This window comes from Tamandua tetradactyla, chromosome 2 (genome assembly GCF_023851605.1).
Source record: "Tamandua tetradactyla isolate mTamTet1 chromosome 2, mTamTet1.pri, whole genome shotgun sequence".
In the NCBI taxonomy this organism is placed as follows: domain Eukaryota; kingdom Metazoa; phylum Chordata; class Mammalia; order Pilosa; family Myrmecophagidae; genus Tamandua; species Tamandua tetradactyla.
The window spans coordinates 103,466,281-103,488,983 of NC_135328.1; the positions used below are offsets into that span (position 1 = coordinate 103,466,281).

At 35.2% G+C, this 22,703-nt stretch overlaps 1 protein-coding gene across 1 annotated transcript; it reads left to right on the plus strand.

The window, feature by feature from the left end:
- Window positions 1-2,325: 2,325 nt before the first annotated feature.
- Window positions 2,326-21,795, plus strand: ANXA1 (annexin A1). The gene is made up of 13 exons (XM_077148440.1): window positions 2,326-2,508; window positions 8,999-9,078; window positions 9,164-9,272; window positions 10,336-10,430; window positions 11,878-11,991; window positions 12,394-12,484; window positions 14,285-14,364; window positions 14,568-14,624; window positions 16,654-16,747; window positions 18,387-18,482; window positions 18,979-19,037; window positions 20,406-20,528; window positions 21,432-21,795. Exons 2-13 carry the CDS (start codon window positions 9,013-9,015, stop codon window positions 21,486-21,488), a joined length of 1,041 nt encoding a protein of 346 aa, XP_077004555.1. The 5' UTR covers window positions 2,326-2,508; window positions 8,999-9,012; the 3' UTR covers window positions 21,489-21,795.
- The last annotated feature ends 908 nt before the right edge of the window (window positions 21,796-22,703 follow it).

The window sequence follows — 22,703 nt, forward strand, 5'->3', positions numbered from 1 at the left end:
ACAAAATGTTGTGAAAGACCCTATTTTGCCTCATTCTTTGGTTCTTCCTTTTTTAGGTTCTGCACTACAGGAGTAAAAATAAAAATGCCGTGAAAATATAGCATATCGGTGGTTGCTTCTAACTTTTCTTTGCTTTCATTCTCTTTCTTTGCTCTCTTCTCTCTCTCTGTAAATTAAATGGAGCTGATGAATCATCTTGAGAAAACAGGAAGATTCATGAGTCATTTCTCTGGGGCTCTAGTGTTTTAATACGTGGCATTTCACTAACATAAAACAGGTAACCCTTGATTGTCCTTGAGCTGTTAATGTGACATTTGTTACCTTTTCTTTTGTTTCCACAAATTCACTTGACAATGTGTGAAAATATTCCAACAACATAGTCACAGCAAATTTCCTATAGATTTGTGACTTTCTTTTTTTATGTTTGGGAATTTCACTTTAAAATAAAGAGGAATTGACTTTACAATTACAGAGTGGAAGTTCATTTTGGAAAAATGTCCTTTTAACTTTTTGTTTCAATTCTGCCACAAATAACATGTTCATTGTTGCTAATATAGGCTCTCCATTTGGGTTACAAATCCAAATATATGAAGTTGCTCCTCTGGGTTTATGGTCCTGGTAGCAATAAAAGGAAAAACAAAATGAGGCTATGTATTTCTTTTTGGTAGTTTTATTTTATAAAAGGACAAAAATAAAAGAAAAAAATAAAAAGTAAATAATAATAAAAAAAGGACATGGACTGTTTTCTTCATTTCATAAGAGTGTTACTATGTTAGAATGGTCCAATATTTCCATTATCAAAATTAGGAATACAAATGTAAGTAGAAAATAAGACTTTGTCAAATTACCTTTTCCCTTCTCAGCTGTCAAAATAAATACGGTATTCAAACTAGGCTATATCTACCAAAAACAACTCACAATAATACCAACCGATTAGTTAGTAGCTAATTAATGATTCACTCTTATGTTCAGCACATATTTTGTGGTAGTGCCAAAATTATAGATTAGTAGTTTTTCAGATATTTAGATTAGATGACCCTCCTGCTTTAGGATATGTTGACTTCATTGAAATTGTCATTGGGAATTTAGAGTGTATAAAAATACTGACACTCAAGAACTTATTTCCTTATTTTTATTGCTTTCTCTAAACCTGATATAAAATTGTCTGGGATATCTATTAGAGAAAGAGTAAAAAGAACAAACCACTAAAAGGCGGAATGAACTGAACCATTATTCTGTGAGAGGGTTCAACACTTGTTGAAAGTATGCTAGAATGTTAAACCAGGTAGTATTTTGCTATAGAAATATTATATTTTGCAAGGATTCATAAAGAATAAAAATGAATCATCGTTAAGGCTACCAAATTTCCCACTTTCGTGATTCATTACAATACCTGTTCTGTCATAGTTATAGCTGTTACTCCATTAATCTTTTCAATTTATAGTTTTTGCTTTTATTGTTCAACATTTCTAGAATGTCAATAGACAGGATTTGTATCAATGTTTATGTTTATATATGTAAATACAAAAATTTTATATATATATGTAATTCTATATAAAAAATTAATGTAGTTGGGTCTTCCTCTAATGCCAATGCTTTTACTGAACATCCTAAAGAGCTTATTTTCAGCATTAACTTTGTTCAAATTTTTGAGCCAATCTGGACCTTTGTTTCTTTTATATTTCTTATTTATACAGTAAGCTATATGCAGGTACAAAAACCTTTTGTTTTGAAGGCAGGAAAAATGCTGATAAAATATAAATAGAAAATTATTCAGTATAGCGTAATGTTAAAATTTGCAACTATATATATATACAGTTTTCAATTGTCACAAGAATTCTAGTGAGTAAGCAACCTAAACGTAAAATGTAATCCGCATTTTACAAAGTAAGAGTGGGCTCAGAGAAGTTAAATATGTTCCCAAGGACACATATAGAACAGGGGATGGATCTGAGATTAAAATCTGTGTCTATGTGTGTGTGTGTGTGTGTGTATGTTTAATTTTGAGACAATACACTTTTCATCCTACAACCTGTTAACCTGTTAAACTGCAAAGGAATACCAATCACTGTAAAATTGACAGGCTTTTTATTCTACAATCTATAAAATTGTTTAATCAAAAGAACCAATCCTTGCTAGTAGGACTGGACTGATTAACACTGCATACTTGAAAATCTATCACAATTTCCCCCTCAGGGAAAAAAAAAAGGTGCCAAATGGAGAGGGAAGCAAACAAACAAGGAAAATGTCCTTCCATTTCTTTTCCTTTGTGCTGTCAGCAATGAGTTGGCTCAGTGAGTAGTTGTGCAAGGTTTGTTTCACTTTGTTTCTGGACGAGGCTGAGACAAGAATTTCAGCAAAGGCAGCCAATTACTAACTTGTGGTTGCTAGGTGGGGCCTCCTTTCAAATCCTATAAAGTCAGAAGCCCAAGGCTCCACTTCTAGTGAGAAAGGGTCAGAGAAGACTCCGTTTGGTGCTTTAGGAAACTAAAAAGTTGGGGATAAAGGGTAAGTTTTGGTTTTTCTTCTAGTTTTGGTTGTTTGAAAACTTTTTCTCTCACCATGTTAAAGGTTACTGCTTTTGTAAGATTAGTGACTAGCAGTATTTCATATGTTTTGATAAATCTTTCTGTGAAATTACATTGGGGTTTCTATTTTGTAAATCATAAATTGCACTGTTTTGTTTTGCTCTGTTAAGAAATACAATTTTAAACATGTGGGAAAAGTTTGCTGAACACCGGCTTCTGGTGAAACTGTTGGTACATTACCAGGGGAAGAAGGAAAGAATGTGTTTTTCCTCCAGCAAGTCGTGAGCTTCCGAAGAGTCATGTGTACCTTACAGGGAAATTATGATGAGGGGTGGGTGGTGCTTGTGGGGGGCCAGGAAACAGAAGTGGCAAAGGTGGGCTGTAGGGAACTGCTTCAAAATAGTAATACTTTTATTATTTATTTTCTTCTTTTATAAGGACCTCTAATTAGGTGCAGACCTCATAGTGGGATCAGGCCCTTTGTAATTAACACTTCAAATTAATGTTATGTTAACCTATGCTGTTGAAATAAGAGGGACTGTTTATTACTCATTTCATTTACAAAGGGTGTGGTTACATTCTTTTCCTGTGGTCTCTGTGTCATAAGCAGGCTTTTCAAGTGCTCCTGTGGAAACCTAAGGGGAAAGGAAATACTTCCTGGGTGGTGTCAGATACATTACCCCATGGGAATGCCGTTGGGATCTTCTAAAAATTTTAGCATCAAGGTCCTGATTACTGAATGAGCTAATGGCCACACATCTCCTTACCAAAGCACAAAGCAAATCTAAGAGTTTCTAATGGTGTTGGTATTTTTACAATAAGTGACAGATTATGGATCGTGACCATGTCTCTAGCTATTGGTCATTACACACGTTTCCTCAGGAATGTTTCCCTTAAACCATTTTGAGGGTTAAATTAAATCCCTAATTTCTCTAATGCTAGTTAGTTAAGAAAGATGAACTTTTTTCTTGCCTTGTTTATGCCTGAAACTGTGTCTGAACGGTGGAAGAGCAATGCTTCCTTGTGCCCACAGAAATGTATTTTAGTAGCAGTTTGAGAAGGCACGTTGCACACAGTCCAAATGTGGTTAAAAGCTGGTTTCATAATTCTGAAATGGCCTCTTCCCCAGAAGTTATGCCTCCATCCTTGTCTCAGTCTCAACCACATCTGGCAGACATCCAACATTTGAAGGACAAGGAGAAATAACTATCGCATAATTGTAACATTAAGGAATCAGCTAGATTTTGTGGGTATGAAATACTTTTTTCAATCAAAGGTCTGCAAAGGTTGATTTCTGCATAGGTTAGTTGACTGATCTGGTTGTTTTTCAATTCTCCTTGGCCCCACTGATTTAGGGCATACTTAAAATAAGACCCAAACTGATGGAGCCATTCTTTTTAGTAATGAAACATAATCCATTTTTGGAGTAAATTATTTGCCTTTTCCTCAAAATGGAACAGATTTTTTTTTTTAATCAGGAAGATCGCCTCAGATCTAATTTATTTCATGTGTTCCCTCATTATGTTAATTTTCCCCACCTCCATCCACTCCAGGAGAAACTGAAGATTGGCACATTTAATGTTACTTCAGCGCTGTAATGGATCTTAGCTGTTATTTATTTCAACACTCTCATTGTACAAATGATAACCCTCTGGAGAAGTGAAGTGTTTTCTTAAGAGCATATAGTCAGTTAAAGAGGGCCCAGAAATTCTCAGTTCTTATTGCCTATAGTTGTGGGTGGAAAACATTTATTAAATTGCTGTAGATATGTTGGGGAGTGGTGGTTATAAATGCAGAAACTACCACTTCCTAAAACATCAGGCACGATACATTATTTATTCATTCAATAATATTTATTAATATGCTAAATACAAGATACTTGCCAGTGATTGGAGAAATAGAATATGAACATTGCCTCATGGTGTTCTGCTGGAAGATATAGAGAAATAAACAGAAAATAATAAAACAGACTGAAAGGGCTAGTGTAGAGGGACAGGCAGGGTGCTTTTTGAGAGCACCACTCATTCAGCTCAGGGTCGAAGAACAAATGACGGTTTTCTGCAGGGTGCAGTGAGATCTGTCTATTCTGAGTGGCAATTTAGCAGTAGCAGTTAGTTAGGCAAAAGGAAATGGGCGTGGGTGGCGAGATACCTTCCATACACAAGGAAACACCTCTTCCAAAGCCTTGAACCAAAACTTTGAAAGATCTATCTTTCATAAATCGGTTCTTCATAAATATTGACATGTATTGTCTAGTTGCCTTCTTTCCCCTGGGTAGGTGCGGGAAGGATTTGTGAAATATGAGGGGGAAAAAAAACACAAAACAACAGCTGTGCACAAGCCATAGTATTTTCAAATGAATTACCTGAGGCTGGGGAGAAACCTGTTACAGGCTCTGTGGGTTGTCAGTTCATTTGATTCCCCAGTGTGAACGCTTTAAAATAGTGTTAATCTTGTCATTCTCTTTTTGGTCACCAGTTTAAAAAGGTATATGCAGACTTTGGAATCAGACAACATAGATTTATGTCTTGATTCCTGTCATCTTCTAGATAGAAGGGTGCGTGAAAATTATGCTATTTTCCCAGCTAGAAAAAAGGGGATAATGATGATGTCTTGTTCAAAGTTGAATAGTGGCTGCTGCTGTCACTGGAGAACTCTAAAAGTTCTAGCCTGTAACCCGGAAGAAAAGATTGACCACAAAACGCAGCTTCTTCTGGCACCAATTCTGGAAGTAGGCTTTCATGAGACTGAGAGATAAAGCAAACTGAGATTTAAAAAAAATATTAACTCTTATTTTTTAATAATTTTAAACCTTCAGAAAAAATTACAAGCATATTACACACAATGTTTTTCTCCAGATTCTCCAAGTTTTAACATATTACCGTATTTGTTTTATCCCTCATTCTTTTCTCTCTTTCTCTATAAAAGTGACTATAACATGTAGCTATTTTTTTCTGTAACATTTGAGAAAAATGATGTGTCTTTGTCACTAAATACTATTGTCTGTATATGTTAAAAAACAAGGGCATTCTCTTACACAACTACAGTGAAATTATAAAAATTAGGAAGTTAACTTTGATGTAGTAAGCCTTAGTGTTCTCAAGTAGTCAAATTTGTGCAATTGGCTAATATACTTTTATTTTTTGAAACAGCTTTATCTTATGGCTTAGTAAGCATGGATCCCTCACTCATGTTTTATGCATATTTTTTATGAGTATTTACTTTCTTTAATCCATTGCTGCATGGAATGAAGAGGGCTCTCTTAGAAGAAATTAGCAGAAATGTTGTTAATTTCCGTATGGCTCAGCCTATGTGTAAATGACCAATTTCATCTCCAAATTAGCTGATATTAGTACTGAGATAAACTTGGTTTTAGAATTCACCGGTAACTAGTTTAAATATATATTGAGCCAAAATAAGTTAACAAAATGGGTCTTCAAATACATTGTGCGATCTTCAAACATTGCAGTTAAACATAAAGGCAAAAAAGAAAAAACCTTTTGTGAATCCAGAACATTAACTTAAATTATCTCTACTGACCGTACAATTCTATTTTCTAGACTAGACCATCCTCTGAATAATGATAATATCTTACGTTGTATGGCAGTCTATAAAACACTTGTGCAACTATTTTTCAATTTATAGTTAAGCAAGTGCTTGCTTCAAGTTGGAGAATGGGTTTTATCAAATATAAAAGGCTGGTTTTCATTCACAGTGCAGTTGTTGAACAGACAGGGTGATTTAGCAATAAAATCCCGCCAAAATATTTTTTTCCTGTGGCATTTGTAAGTTATGTTACGACTATTCAGAGGTCTGTTAGTACATACAGTCAGGCAGCTTTGGGCACATAACTAGCAATATGTGATAAAATATGTTTCCTTTAGAATGATTTCTTACATCTGCCATGAACCTTGTCTTTAAACATCACAAAGAGTTTGAAGTTTTAAGAATGTTATTTGCTATAATTGAGATCCCTTTTTCTTCTAATTGCTTTCCTGAGGAAGGTTCCATTCTGACTGCTTTTCTTTTCTAATCATGCTTGTAAGCCACACAAATTAGTTTGCGCTAAAACCTGGGGACTCAGATGATAAAATTTACACACTGTCTCCTCTATGGGCATTCTGTTGTGTCAAATAAATTGCTCACTCTACTTTGGCTTTGTTTGTTCGTTTGGTTGTTATTTTTGTGGCAGTGATATAGCAAGGTCAGTATTTTCCTAGTTTTTTTTTTTTTAAGTTTGTCTTTGTTCTGTTTTTAAGAAATTGATGCATTATGCAACAGATTTATTTTTTAAAGTGAAAAAGTTAGTATAGTAAAGTTTTGGTAAAATTTATTTTGAATTTGTTCGACTAATTTTAAATATTCTACTTGGCAATATCTCCAGTCTCAGCTTTGATTTCTTTTGAAGATTTTCTTCTCTGTTTGAGAGTGAAATTATTGGAACACGTAGTTCCATAACTGTTGGGAAAGTATTTTGCTAAGTGACAAATCATGCCACTCATTTTGAGAATGCTGTTTTGTCATCGGCATGGGTGAAATGATAAAAATGGAAACTTAGAGTGCTTAAAACTTTGCCAGAACTGCTATGAAGTCTTGGGTGTCTAATTAAGCAGTTGAATGTCAAACTTCATGTGGCAACAGCAGTTGCAACAGATTACAACTTTAATGGGAACTAAAACCTCATACAAAATCTCCTGACTTCACCTCAGAAAACAACTTCAAATTTATTGATTGCTGGGGGAAGAGATTACTTTAAATGAATGTGCAATATATTGGCTCTTCTCACAGATGACAGAATAGCAATTTGAACAATCCCCATGATAATTAAGTGAATAGTTTCTATTTTGGATATTATTTCCCTCATGTATTTAATCTCATTACTTGGCCCTGCTGTTATTTTTCAGCAGGTGTGGTTTGAAATACTTTGAGCACGCTGTTAAAGAATCAGGTTATGGGTTTTGGTCCTCATGAGTCGGTTAGCTTCATATCAGGAATATAAAACTGCCCCAGATTGTTGTCCAAACCTCCGTCACATGTACTCTTGATGGTAATTTCTAGCAGGATGAAATAAAAGGCTATGGAGAGATAGATCAGAGGAGACCCTGTGAATGGGCTCCCCCCAAAAATCCCCAGGTAAAAAAGGATGATTGCTGGCTTTTTTGTGTGTGGATAAAACAAACAAAAAAAAAACATTAATTTTTAACATGCTTCAGGTTTAAAAAAACACATGGTTCATTAAATAAGAATATTGCCAAACTATGACAACAATTCACAAAATTTCCTTTAAGATAGAGTATATGAAAAAAGAGCTTGCACAGTGCCATCTTATCTCACTGTTTCATGTTAGAGCAAAGAACCTGTTGTAAAATCATCCGGTTCTGAGATATATATATTTATTTGGTGGGAGGAAAACCTCATAGGACTAATATTTAAACACATCACATAGAAGAAATGTGAGTGTGGTGGTTAATTTTATACCACTGAGTAGAAGAAGAGACAGAATTGCCAGGGATTTGCTAATAAACATCACCAAGATTTTTACAGATGAAGTTTTCAGTCTGAGCCCACTCCTGCAGATTGCCACAGACTATTTTACCTTAGAAATGTAGACACATGCTTTCTCTTTAACCATTGTTTCAGCTCAGGGTCTCTTTAATCCTACCCCAGATCCTTTCATGGCCTACTGAGTGGTCGTGAGTCTTCCATCTTGCCCATCCTTCATGCTAGGGGCACAATGAGCTTTCTGAAATATAAATGAGATCATGCTGCTTTCTTGTTTAAAATCCATTAATGTTTTCCCAAAGCTTTGTGGATACATTTAAACTCCTTTGTTCTGGCTCCTGTCAACGTGTCTTGCTCCAGCACACTTACAATTTCCCAAACATGACAAACCTCTCGCTTTTGTTCTCTCAGATTTTTCTGCCAGGTTCCTCTTTTTTTTTTTAAAATTTTTATTAATAAAATCGATCAACGTACAACACAAACATTCTTAATGTATGTCTGCTAGATTACTCTTGACTCATTTCAAGAGAGACCCTGCATACCAGCCTGTACCCCCTTGAGGACGCTTGCTCATGAAACCATACACTAACTAGCTCAAAGTTCCTCAAGGCAAGGGGTGATGTTTCAGGTGTTTTTGTCCACTCAATCCCGGGCATATCGTGAGTGCATCACCAGCTCCCCTTTCCAGCACACGTGCTTTCTTGTAGTAGCCTCCTAACCCCTTAGGGTTAGGTCAGATTGTGCCAAAAGCAAGGTCTCTAAGTGGGGGCCATAGGTTTCTGTTTAAGGTTAAGCCCTTCTGTTACAAACCTTGCCTCCAGGTTTTATTGTAGACCCTGCAGGAATCCTGGAAAGCAAGGGTAAGGCTACTCTAAATCCTAGTTGGTGTGTATGCAAAGGGTGTGCGTATGTGTGTGTGTGGGGGGCAGAGTTTAAGTTTTGTAAAGCATCTATCTGTTTTCTTCCAGATACTCATTTAAAAATGGCAATGGTAACAGAATTCCTCAAGCAGGCCTGGTTTATTGAAAATGATGAGCAGGAATACGTCGTAAGTAAAGGCAATAAAAAACCTAGTTACCACATTAAAGTAGGAACGGATATGAAGTGAATGGATATTCATTTATTTCCCACAGCAAACTGTGAAAGGATCCAAAGGTGGTCCCGGATCAGCCGTGAGCCCCTATCCTACCTTCAATCCATCCTCAGATGTCCGTGCCTTGCACAAAGCGATAACAGTTAAAGGTAATTGCGTCTTCTCAAGACAGTCCCCTCCTGGACATTTCAGAATGACGGTTTGACTGGTTATGGTTAAACAGGCATTTGCAATGGAATGCGTCTGTTTCATTTTGAAAACAACAATTTTTTTTTTTTTTTTTGCCAAATGAAGATATATTTATCCTTTCTCAACATTTAGGAAATATTGGTCAGATCAGTGTGATAACTGTTGCTGCAAAAACATGTCCTTATCAGAACCCTTTTAATAGAAACTCAGTGTTGAAATCAATGCCTCTGCTTCCACGTAGGGTTAGAAGGAAGATCAAACACTGCAAGGGTTCATGGGTGGTTCAACGGTAGAATTCTCCCCTGCCATGTAGGAAACCTGGGCTCGATTTCCCACCCATGTACCCCCTGCCCCTAAAAAAGAGAAAAATATTGTGAATGATGGCATATCTGCCTCTGTGTGTGTGTGTGTGTGTATAGATCTAGAAATACATATATGTAGGGATATACATGCGAAAAAAAGAAAAACGATCAAGCCCTGCAATGAGACTGAGGGCCAGGAACAGTCGTATTTTCCTTTTGCAAGCGATTGAACGCAATGGGATTTTATTTAATTCCATTATCTAAATTGTTATAGTGTATATTTCTTTGTCAGGAACTTTATTTGGCATGTCCTTCAAGTGTTAACGTAGCTTTTACCTTGAAAATGTCACTCCCAACATAATTTCAACAACAAGGGCAGAGTAATTTATTGAGAAAAAATTATAAGTAATGAATTAAATTGGTAACAGTAGCCTGGTTTTAAAAATAACTAAAGGAATGAGCATTAATTTTGGTCTTGATCAATGTGAATATTTCATATTTAATAACTTCCTTTTGGTATGGGTTAAACTTAGAAATTTAACTTATATTTTTTCTTTGAAAGAATGCCTGGCACACTTGTAGACAAATATTTAGAGGGAAAAAAAAAGGAATAGGAACAGCCATTCAGGTAGAAAAATGACCTGATAATGAATTATTTTATGTCAATTATAGATAATGAATAAAATTCTCTTTTAAAAATGTAGTGGCCTTTTATTTTCAGGGGTAGATGAAGCAACCATCATTGACATTCTAACTAAGAGAAACAATGCACAACGCCAGGAGATCAAAGCAGCATATCTCCAGGAGATAGGAAAGGTGAGTTCAAATGGTAAAGCTTAAATATTTCATTTCAATAATATTCATGCTTAGACATGGGTTCTGAAGTGCAGCTATCTGGTCTCTTGAGTCTCTGCCCACTGTTTTCTCATTGTACCTAAGATTGCAGTTGCAGTATTTATCCATTTTGTTGCAACTGAATCAGTTCTAGGGAGTGTACTGGCTTAATGCGTGGGTTGTCTTGATGTTATTTCTCTGAAGATTTCGTATTCTGTATCAGAGGCAAGTCTATAATTTGAACATAAACAACATCAGCGTTATGATTAGCAGTGAGGGATGTGTTCTGATGTAAGTGTGTCTTCTACTACCATTTAAATTGAGCTGTTTAGTGCTTACTATGAAATTTACTCTTAATTTTGCTATAAAAGTAAGTTTCAGATCTTTTACACCATATATATTTTCTTTAATCTTTAAAATTTTCCATTGTGAAAAATAACATATATACGAAATAGCAATAAATTTCAAAGCACACCACAGCAATTAGTTATAGAACAGATTTCAGAGTGTAGTATGGGTTATAGTTCCACAATTTTAGGTTTTTCCTTCTGGCTGCTCCAAGACCCTGGAGACTAAAAGAAATATCACTGTAATGATTCGGGAGTCATACTTATTTGTTAAATCCTATCTTCTCCTTTATAATGCCACCTTCTTCTTTGATCTTTTTAAAGTTGGTATATGTTATATATTCACATACCATATAATCATCCAAAGTGTACAATCAGTGGTTCACAATATTATGATATAGCTGTGCATTTATCATCACAATTGACTTTTTTTCTTTTTTTGTGAAAAATAACATATATACAAAAAAGCAACACATTTTCAAAGCACATAGAGGCAATTAATTATAGAACAGATTTCAGAGTTTGGTATGGGTTACAATGCCACAATTTTAGGTTTTTACTGCTACCTGCTCTAAGGTACTGGAGACTAAAATAAATATCAATATAATGATGCAGCAATCATACTCATTTGTTAAAGCCTACCTCCTCTGTATAACTCCACCATCATATATGGCTTGTTTTTTAAGCAGTGCAATTGGAAGACTACATGATGTCAGTATCTGATTATAGTGCTTCTTTGTACAGTGCAAACCTCAAATGTTGGAAATACTATGAATACCTTATTATTTTTTTAGAGTATTCTTGCTACAACTTCCATCTGTACTAGATTTTGAGCATTGTGATTTCTTCCCTGGATACAAGATTCAGAGTCCCATCCCTCAAGAAGTTTTCAATACATTCCGTAATTTTATTCTCATCATTCTAGATCTAAAAGATTAAGATAGCATTCGTAAATGCGTGCTATTCTTTCGTTTGTGTATAGAAAGAGGGTTGGCTTCGCAATCAGTTGTAGGGTTTACCCACAGTGCTGTATAACTTAGCACGTGACTTATGAGGAGCCCTGATCTGACTCTTTTTTATAGCCCTTGGATGGAGATCTGAAGAAAGCCCTCAAAGGTCATCTGGAGGAAGTTGTTTTGGCTCTGCTGAAAACCCCAGCCCAGTTTGATGCTGATGAACTCTATGCTGCCATGAAGGTAAACTGCCTGATTCAAGAGAAACCTTCCTCAAGAGAATGTATAGGTCAGATCTCTGTATGCCTACTATTATATCATCAACATCCAATGCAGTGACTGTGGATCTGTGGGAATTCAGTGAATGAATAAACAAACAGATGAATAAATGAATGTTGGCACTAGGGATTGTGTTGCCCTCTGCCCTCCTTGTAGTGTTGCTGCATGATTCGTATATCTGCACCTAAAATGTTGGCTATATACCCATTTTGTTTTCAGAGTAATATAATGGCTAGAATCTAATGTAATTATTCAATGCTATGGATGAAATTTACTAAATGCCAGGTTCAGACAAATTTTGGGAAACAAAAACTAGTTGATCCTATTGAATGAGTATTTTTCTGCATTTGTTCTTTTTCAATTCAGGGCCTTGGAACAGATGAAGATACTCTGATTGAAATTTTGGCATCAAGAACTAACAGAGAAATCAGAGACATAAACAGAGTCTATAGAGATGGTAAATCATAACATCCAACTCTCTAAGGGCTTTAGTTCAAAGGAAATTTGAAATACTCTTCTTAACTCATAGCAAACTCTGAAATCTGTTCTACAACTAATTGTTGTGATATGTTTTGAGAGTTGTTTTTTTGTATATATGTTATTTTTCACAAAAAGTAACAAAAAGTTGATTGTGATGATAAATGCACAGCTATTATCATATTGTGAGCCGTTCATTGTACACTTTGGATAATTACATGACATGTGGATATATACGTCATCCTAAAAAAGTTGAATCTGGACGTTAATCATAGGGGCGATAGAAATTTTATAGATGAAATGAGTTATTGATTATTTATTTGGCACATGTCTGTTGATTACCCACGCTGCTACCAGACCCTGTTCAAATTGCTAGGGGCTGACAAGAAAGACGAAGTCCCTGCCCTCATCAAGCTTTCACTTTAATAGAAATGCTCCTCTTGGACATATGACCATGAATTACTATAATGAAAAAGTCAATTCAGAACATTCAATTTAAGGAAGTAAAACAACAATGACATTATTATTCTGAGATTTATTTCATTAAAAAAAGTTTTTATGGTGGAAAGAGTATGTAGCAAACAAATAAAAGTCTCCAAACAAGATATATTCCATTTGTCCTTGAAAAGGTAAAAGATTTCGATGCTTTATAATCCTCTGATAGGAATGTCAACTTTACCATTGTGAACATAAATGATTCACTTACTCTTTATCTCCAGTTAGAGTCAGGGGGATGGAAGACTAGCCAGGGCTTATTTTACCAACTCAGTGAGACAAAGTCATCTAAATGATATGCTCGACACCTGAAAGAAGGTAGCTGAGATTACCTGGTAGTGCTGGGTCTTTATCTTCTTTTCTGTTGACCATTAATCCCCAGATTATCCCCCACCACACACAATGTATGACCTCACAGAAGATACATCTGAATGACCCGCCAATCAGTCATCACAGGGAATAGAACAGCCCTTGAGTATTGTTTCCAGAGCATTTTATACATGAATAATAATAATAAAAAAAACCTTTAGACTTCATTTTCTGCAATTCTTATCTCATTATCAGTGTTAACTTAGAACCATGTGTCAGTGATAATAATCAAAAGAAACATTTGCTTTAGAGTTTTTTGTTTGCTACATCATTACTTACAAAGGCAAATACCCACATTCCTCCATTACGCCCAATGACTGTGTTTTAAATTGCCTTGTTTTCTTTCCAATTATAAATTCAGCATATATGTTTTTATTACAAGTATTATTTTGCATAGTTAAGTATGGATGTTTAGACAAAGATGTCATGTATATACATGTCCATTCACACACACACACATATATATATACACACACACATTTAAGATATTTATAAATTTTAAAAATTATAAATAACTGCACAATCGAGTACCATTGTTTTAAACTAATTGTTCTAATATTCTGTTTACTTCCTTAAATGTTTGGTATGTTATATTTCAGAATTAATTATTAAATATATGTACCTGTGCAATTTATTCTTGCTAGCAAAGGAAATGAGCTTTATAGCTGTAAGTTTTCATTAACAGTACAATCTAATTTGCTTCCATTGCTTTACAAGAAATAAATTTGATGATCCATAACTGTACCTGCTCTGGTCTTTTTATTAAGAAAATATATTTTGATAATGTTCCATGGATCATTGAACATAGAGCACTGTAAATAGCAAACCAATAGCGTGCTGTTAGATATTATTCATATTATTATTATTAATTATTCATTGTTAGTTTACTGAAAAATCTTTTTTCCTCGTTTTTCAGAACTGAAGAGAGATCTGGCCAAAGACATCACCTCAGACACATCTGGAGATTTTCAGAAGGCTTTGCTCTCTCTTGCCAAGGTATACCTCACACATAGCAAGAAAGATCTCTTTTATCAAGAATGAAACCTTAATTTGAGTTCTCTCTAGAAGAGTGACTGCTAATTGTTTTCTTAAAGAGCATTGGTTCTCTGATTTTTGAAAGAATAAGCAAATTATGTGACTACATGCTAGAAGACAACTTCGAACCATATGAGATTGTTTTCCTTTTTTTTCTGGTTTAGGGTGACCGAGCTGAGGACCTGAGCGTGAATGATGACCTGGCCGATTCAGACGCCCGGGTGAGCTAATGTTTGCCATTTTCCTTTACAAACTTCATCCAACTAAGCTTCCTACTTTGAGTGGAGCCACCGGTTAATGTCCCCCATATGGAAGCAAGTCTAAGATGGTTCAACAGGTCAATAGCTCCTTAATCTTTATTCCCTGAAGGATATGCACATTGTATTTGAAAAACCCAAGAAAGAAAAAAAAAATTACGTTTTTTATAGGTCCTGTTGCTTGTAAAGTCAGAGAGGATTGAAAGGGAACAATGAGAATTTGATTGTTAGCCCCAAGAATTGACTTTAGATAAAACTCCCAATTTTCATTTACCTGGTGATAAGAAGCAGAAAAATAATATTTTATTAGATGAATTAAAAGGGTGGAAGATTCTAATATTTAGCAGTGAGCATTTGAATGGTTTATGAATGTAAATTTATATCATAAAATTATTATTGATATATAATAATGATATAAAGATACTTTATAATCATATTTTGATATACTTTCATGTATATTGTTGCATATAGTTTCAGTCAGTGAAGTTGCTGGCTATTTATGTGCCAATCTATCAGCAGCATTAGAAGTGTAATGCTAGTTTAGGACCCAGAGTTTCTGCTTTAAAAACAAAACACATTATATTTACATATGCATTCCTAATTTCATCACGGTGAGTCAGAAGGGATAGAAACTTTGTTTTCCACCTCCATGCCCTTTACTGTGCCAGCACATTATCTTACTCATAATAGAGATTCATTAACTGTTTGTTGAATAAATGCATAAATATCAAATCAGTTTGCTTCAGAATTCCACCAGAACTTCACATGGTCTTTGGAAAATGGATCATTTTCATAGAAATTGTGCAAGCATATAGAACCGAAGTTAGCATTTAAATAATTGCTTCATTGTTTTAGTTTCCTAGGCTGGTTAAAGCAAATATCAAGAAATAGTTTTGACTTGAACAATAAGAATGTATCCACTCATAGTTAGAATCTGGGAAAATATCCAGATCAAGACATCTCCAAGGCAGTGCTTTCTACCTGAAGGCCAGCTGCCCATGACCCTTGGCTCCTCTGCCACATGGCGCCGTCTTCTGGTCTCTCCCTTCTCTTCCAGGTTTCCTTTACTTCAGATCCTTGCTTCTGTAGCTTTCTATCACTCTGTCTTCATTCCATTTCTAAAGGACTCCAGTAATTGGATTAAGACCCATCCAGATAGAGGTGGGTCCCACCTTACCTAAAGTACCTCATCTAACGGTTCTATTTTTTAAAAAGAGAGAGAGAGAAAAAAAAGCCCTGTTTTCAATGGATTTGCATCCCCAGGAATGAATTGAATTTAAGAACATGTTTTTCTGGGGGGTATTTACAGCTTCAAACCACCACACCCATAATAGAAAAAAGTACTCATTTTTGCTTTTGACATATCTGAATTTGTTTTCCATTTTGAAAGTATCTGGGCTCTAAGATGTGCAAAGCTACCTAGATTAGTGTGGGCTGGGAGGATGATGTAATTGACATTTCAGAGTTAATAGAGCATGCTTCTGACAAAAGAGAAAACTGTAGTTTAGTAATGTTAAATAATTTGTCTACGATTTCACAGTTATTATGTTGCAGAGTTGGAATTTGAATCCAGAAATATTAACAACAAAATTCAAGATCCAGGCTATTATCAAATCATCAATTTGTTAATATCAGTAGCTGATAATTAATTCGAACAAAGAGTTAAAAATAATCTGTTTTAGACAGGTCCTTAGAGTTGTCTTGATATAGAATATAATCTTAAAAACAATTTAATTCAGCAAACCATTGATTCTGCAAACATATATTCAGTCTCCAGTGTTTGCAAAGCACCAGGAGAGATAAATATTTGAATAGAATATGTTTGAAAAACAAAATACAGTCCCTGTCTTTTAGGAAGTTGCCACCTTAAACTTGCATACTTTGTATTGGGCACAAACCAACTGTCTAGAAAATCTTTGAGGAGACCTAATATTCTTGTGTTGATGTCATTGCATCAGATAGTCAAGTGTTTTATTTTTGGGTTTCTTCACAGGCTTTGTATGAAGCAGGAGAAAGAAGAAAGGGGACAGATGTGAATGTGTTCACTACAATTCTTACCACAAGAAGCTATCCCCAACTTCGCAGAAGTAAGTAAAAAAATAAAAATATATGAAAAAGAAAAAAAAATAAAATATATGAAAAAGAAAAAAAGATTTCTAGAGCCTCATTACGGAAGACTTCTCTTTTTCCATAATGAGGAAAAAGAAGACAAATATGAGCAAGGGAAGAGAGAAATCTCAATCAGTGTCACCTATTTGCCAAATGGGTGTGGTGCCTCTGAACCATTATTCCTATTTGTTCATTAGTCCAACTTTATACACTCACTGTTTCATAGTTTTGAGACACATTTTGTGACCTTTGCAAATTTCATTATTTTCACTCTTCTCACACTTACACCAGAACAAATGACATGACAATTAAGAACAGAAAAGTAAAAGTAAGGACAAACCTGCAGTCTAGGTGAAGAAAAATATATATAGGTGGGTTCAGAAATGAACACCAAAAAATATTATTGCTTTTGAGCTCAAGATTTAGCTCTAAGCCTCCTGGAAGTCAGCGCAAAGAGAATGCATAGTGACTATATAAAATTCATTACCTCATATGAGGGCACTGATTTCTAATGTTAAACTTAAGAAGGGTTTATAACTACACAGATCTTTATGTAAAGGAAGATCTATTAGCTATGGCACTTAGTTCTGACATCATGACTAACTCTGTTATAGTTGTCAACTATGTGCCATTAATAATAATTAACAACACCACAAAATTTCTCCCAAATAAACAGGAGCACCAAAGTGGCCACACAAGTTAATTTTCTATATTCCTAGGAAAAGATGTTGTTCTAGTTTGCTAGCTGCTGGAATGCAATAAACTGGAAACTGAATGGCTTTTAAAATGGGGAATTTAGTAATTAATTCTCGTAATTAATAGTAATTAGTAATTAATTCTAGCAACTAGTAAGTTGCCAGTTTACAGTTCTAAGGCCGAGAAAATGTCCCAATTAAAACAAGTCCGTAGAACTGTCCAATCTAAGGCATCCAGGGAAAGATCCTTGGTTCAAGAAGGTCGATGAAGTTCAGAGTTTCTCTCTTAAGTGAGAAGGTACATGGTGAACACAGTTAGGGCTCCTCTCTCATCTGGAAGGGCACATGGCGAACCCAGCATCATCTGCTAGCTTTCTCTCCTGGCTTCCTGTTTCATGAAGCTCCTTGGGAGGCATTTTCCTTCTTCATCTCCAAAGCGCCGGCTGATGGACTCTCTGCTTCTCGCGGCTATGTCGTTCTTTGCTGCTCTCTCTGAATCTCTCATTCTCCAAAATGTTTCCTCTTTTATAAGACTCCAGCAAACCAATCAAGACCTACCCAAATGGGTGAAGACACATCTCCCCCAATCCAGTTTAACAACCACTCTTGATTAAGTCACATCTCTAGGGAGATGATCTCATTACAGTTTCAAACATGCAGTACTGAATAGGGATTGGAAGAAATGGCTGCCTTTCCAAAATGGGATTAGGATTAGACCATGGCTTTTCTAGGGGACACACATCATTTCAACCCAACACAGATGTAGTCTGCCTTCTCTGTTCACTAGACTAAAAGCTGTAAAAAAGTGTGGCCTGAAGTTCAGTCAGCACAAGTCATGCCTTGAACCAGCTGCCCTGATTTTGATGAAGTTTGCTCTATGGGTGGATGTTGTGCACATTTCTTAGTTTATTATAATCTTCAGCGTTTCAGAAGTACATCAAGTACAGTAAGCATGACATGAACAAGGTCCTGGACCTGGAGATGAAAGGCGACATCGAGACATGCCTCACAGCCATTGGTACGTGATTCTGGAGTCCTAAGTGTTCTGACTTACTAGTGTGTTTTCAATGCTGCCTTCTAGTTAAAATAAGTAAATAAATAAATAAAACCAAAGTGAAAATGAGTCAGGTTTTATGTTTAGTTCTATTGTTTAATTTCCTAACCATAACCGGAAGAAAGCAATTATTTGTATCTAACATGCCTTAAGCACCTACTGGTTTCCCTGTTTCTAGGGAGAATGTACTCGGGACAGCGGTAGCTATTAAGGTTCCGATTAGGGTGGGTTTAACAGGATTGGGCGATGGTTGTTAGTGAAAAGAATATTCAGTACCACTATCTAGAGATTTAGAAATAAATTTTTTTATAAGCCACATAATCCCTATGGCAGGAGGCAGGGATAGGAAGAGAGATAGAAAATAGAATATTGTGGTTGATGCATCATCTCTCTCATTTCATGTGCATCTTTATCTTCTGTGTGTGGTAAATATGTCAACTAAAATGTGCCTCTCTCGCAGTGAAGTGTGCTACATGCAAGCCATCTTTCTTTGCTGAGAAGCTTCATCATGCCATGAAGGTATCATTTCTACTTAAAGACTTTGCTTAGAGGAAAATGATCATTTGTGGAGCAAAGCACAGAGAACATCTTATTGTTTGAAAATCACACTTGCTTTAATATCACTGTTCCAGCCAATAGAGACACAACATACTACTTTATTAGTGTAAAATCCCATTAGATTTGGTTTGCTTTTATAGGTAAGATTGCAAGTTGAATAGGTAATTGATTTGTGGTCTTCTCGAGATTTGTTTAACTTGAGTCAGCACAGAAAGAGAAGTAAACTTTCTTTTCAGGTGTGATTTTAGCTACCTATTTCTGCTTAGTTTGTGAGTTTACAATCTACCCCCCCTTTCTAACTTTCATTTGTCTATTTAGTTATGCCATGGATTAATAGTTGAATCTTTAAGAATGTCATTCTATGATTACTGAAGTAGAAGATGTTATTACTATATATTCAGATACCACTAAAACCACTACACTTTAACTTTACTCTCTAACATATATGATAGTATACTGGAGACCACTTTTATATTTGTATTTTAAATCCCTAAATGAAGAGCTATGGAGTTGACATTTTTTTCTCTTTGCAATTCCAAAATAAGGAGACCTTCAGAGAAAGCATCTAGCCATTCAACCAGTATTAAGGAACATTCTTGAAATGACAGGCATTGGCCAGTTACAGTTAGTGGGGTATTTAGGTGGGTAATGATGAGTATCTGGTACTGTGGGAGAGCAAAAGGGGGACATATGCCCCCCAGACTTTGGAAATCAATTTAACCTTCCTGTCAGCTACACTGAGACCTGATATTCGAGTAGTAATTAGCCAGGTGAGGGAGTAAAAGAGACGGGGACACAAAACAAAGTAGAAGAGTCTGCATGTACAAAGAATCAAGTGCAAAAAGTAGCAAGGCACTTACAGGAAAATGAATGGAAGGACACTGCATGGTGATAGAAGAGGCTGCAGAATTGGACAGAACATTGTAAACCCTCATAAAATGATTGGTTTGCATCCAAAGAACAATAGCAGATCACTGAAGGGTTTTTAATAGATTAGTCATATGTTCAGATTTGCAATTTAGAGGATTCACATTATTTATAATTATTTACTAGTTTAGACAGAGGAAAGACTTGATGTGGGAGACCAGTTAGATTGCAAAAGCTATCTGAACGTATGGATGGCGTAGCCGTTGATCTCTTGTCATTTTGTTAACGCAGTGTAAAAAGCATGTGTGCGTGTGTGTGTGTGTGTGTGTATTTTAATGTAAAGATAGTTTCTCTATAGAAACTATGTGGGTGAGCAGAAGGGCTCCATTTTAAAATCCATAACCTGCTTTATCGAGGGTATGCTTTGAACAGGAGAAACTCATCACCATTTGTTTTGAATAGGGTATTGGAACCCGTCATAAGACACTGATCAGAATTATGGTTTCCCGTTCTGAAATCGACATGAATGATATCAAAGTATTCTATCAGAAGATGTACGGTGTCTCTCTTTGCCAGGCCATTCTGGTACGTTGTTATTTTCATAATGCCACCCCTACAAGTAACAGTTCTTTTTGTCACTTCTTCAGAAAAATGGGCCGACTTGCTGTGCCTACATATTCCATATGTCAGATGAAGTCATTATAATAGGAAACATAATTTATATGTAGACTGAACCTTCAATGGTAAAACCTACTAGTGAGTTCTGTTCTGGACAATTTGGAAACATTTTCAATCAAAGTTGTGGAAATATTTTGTTTCTTGTGCATAAATTTAGCAAACAAACATTTTAGAGTTTCTGCTTGTATAGATAGATACCATGATTTATTTAGCCAAGAATATTGATCAGAAGATCAGTAATTTAATTTAAATTTGATTTCTTTCAATTTTGTCATGTGTAGAATGTATATGCTCTTAGCATGTTAAAATGAAAAAGAAAGAAAATTCAAGGCTCTTGAGCATATGGAGGGATAGAAAATTATTTAAATTCAGTTACTATTATATTGGATAACTAAAATCTATCAAGAAAAGGTGGGAAAATCACAGACTTATAACTTTCTCTTTTTCTGGTAAGTCTGATATTTCCTCACATATGTGGTAAGGTTATATTGTGTAATACCTATTTAATTCTACGTGATTCTCAATTCCAGGTGACTCTTGGAAAATAATAGCTCTAATATAAAGCATAATCAATTCAAAGCAGTTTGTAATCTGAATCTTGAAAAATAATTTGTTTTATACAATAAGTATCCGTTATCTGCTAAACAGATTATTTAATTAAATGAGTAATGTTTTTATCCAAGTTCTCTGATATTTGAGGCACTGTGAACATGATTTATATAAAACTGTAATAATTTTTCTATAATTTAAAATATCCTATATTGATCATGGTATGGTAGCATTAAGTGTACTTTATTTTTTAATCAACAGGATGAAACTTCAGGAGATTATGAAAAAATCCTGGTTGCTCTCTGTGGAGGAAATTAAACATTCCTTTGATCTTCTCAAGCATTAAGATAATAAGACTTTTTAAGTCATCTTTCCATTCCATATCATAGGCTTAAACAGGAATATTTCTTCAGCAGAATTAAAGTCTAGCTACCTGCTTTCTGAAAAATATTGCCTATATAGATTTTTATAACACAATTTTGTTTATAGAGCTAATTTTTTAAAGCATATTTACCCCAAAGTGTAAAGCCCCATACACAAATTGTTCTGGTAAGATTATCTAAAGGAGACATTTATGTTATTGAAAATAAAATGAAATTACAGGACAATTGGTGTCACTGGCTCCTTTGTTGTGGTTTTCTTCTGCATGTAATACAGTGGTTTCATTTGACGTCAAAGGAGTAGGAGTTTAAATCCTAAATTACAATTATTTAATGAAATAAATTTGGCAAGCTGAGTTGAAGAAAATATCCACACAGTCAGAAAATGGACTCCTTACCATATTACCATCAGAGTACAGAATATTAAAAGGATATTTCTGGGTAATAATGGATTTATTGCATAGTATGACAAACTTGGACAGTCTGCTACATTTCATGGTGATACCAGTAAAAGTTCTTCACTTTTTTATGATAGTTGCATTTTTAGGTGTTCTAGGAAACTACCAAACTGTTTCCCAGAGCGGCTGTATTATTTTACATTCTCGTTGTCGATGTATGAATGATTTAGATCCTCTGTACCTTGCCAGCATATGGTGTTGCCATTAATTTTCATTTTGTCAACCTTTCTTTGAGGTTTCAGAGTTCTTTATATATTCTACATACTTTTTTTCAGTATGTAGCTTGTCTTTTCTTCCTCTTAATAGGGTCTTTCCTGAGCAATATTTTAAATTTTAATGAGGTCTAATTTATCAGGTTTTCCATTTATGGGTTATGCTGTGGTGTCATGTCTATGAACTGTTTACTTAACCCTAGGTCCTCCAAATTTCCTCCTATGCTTTCTTTAAAGGTCTTACAGCATTCAAGTTTGTGATCTAACATAAGCTAATTTTTGTGTTAGGTTCAAGGTTCAGTTTTTGGTTTATGGCTGTGCAGCAGTTCTGTACCTTGTGTTGGAAATGTTCTCCTTCATCCATTGAATTGCCTCAGCACTTTCGTCAAAAACCAGTTGGGCATGTTTGGGTGGGCCCGACTTTAACGTTTAATACTCATATTGAATCAATTCCTTGTGATTTCTTTTCTAGGAATAGATTGT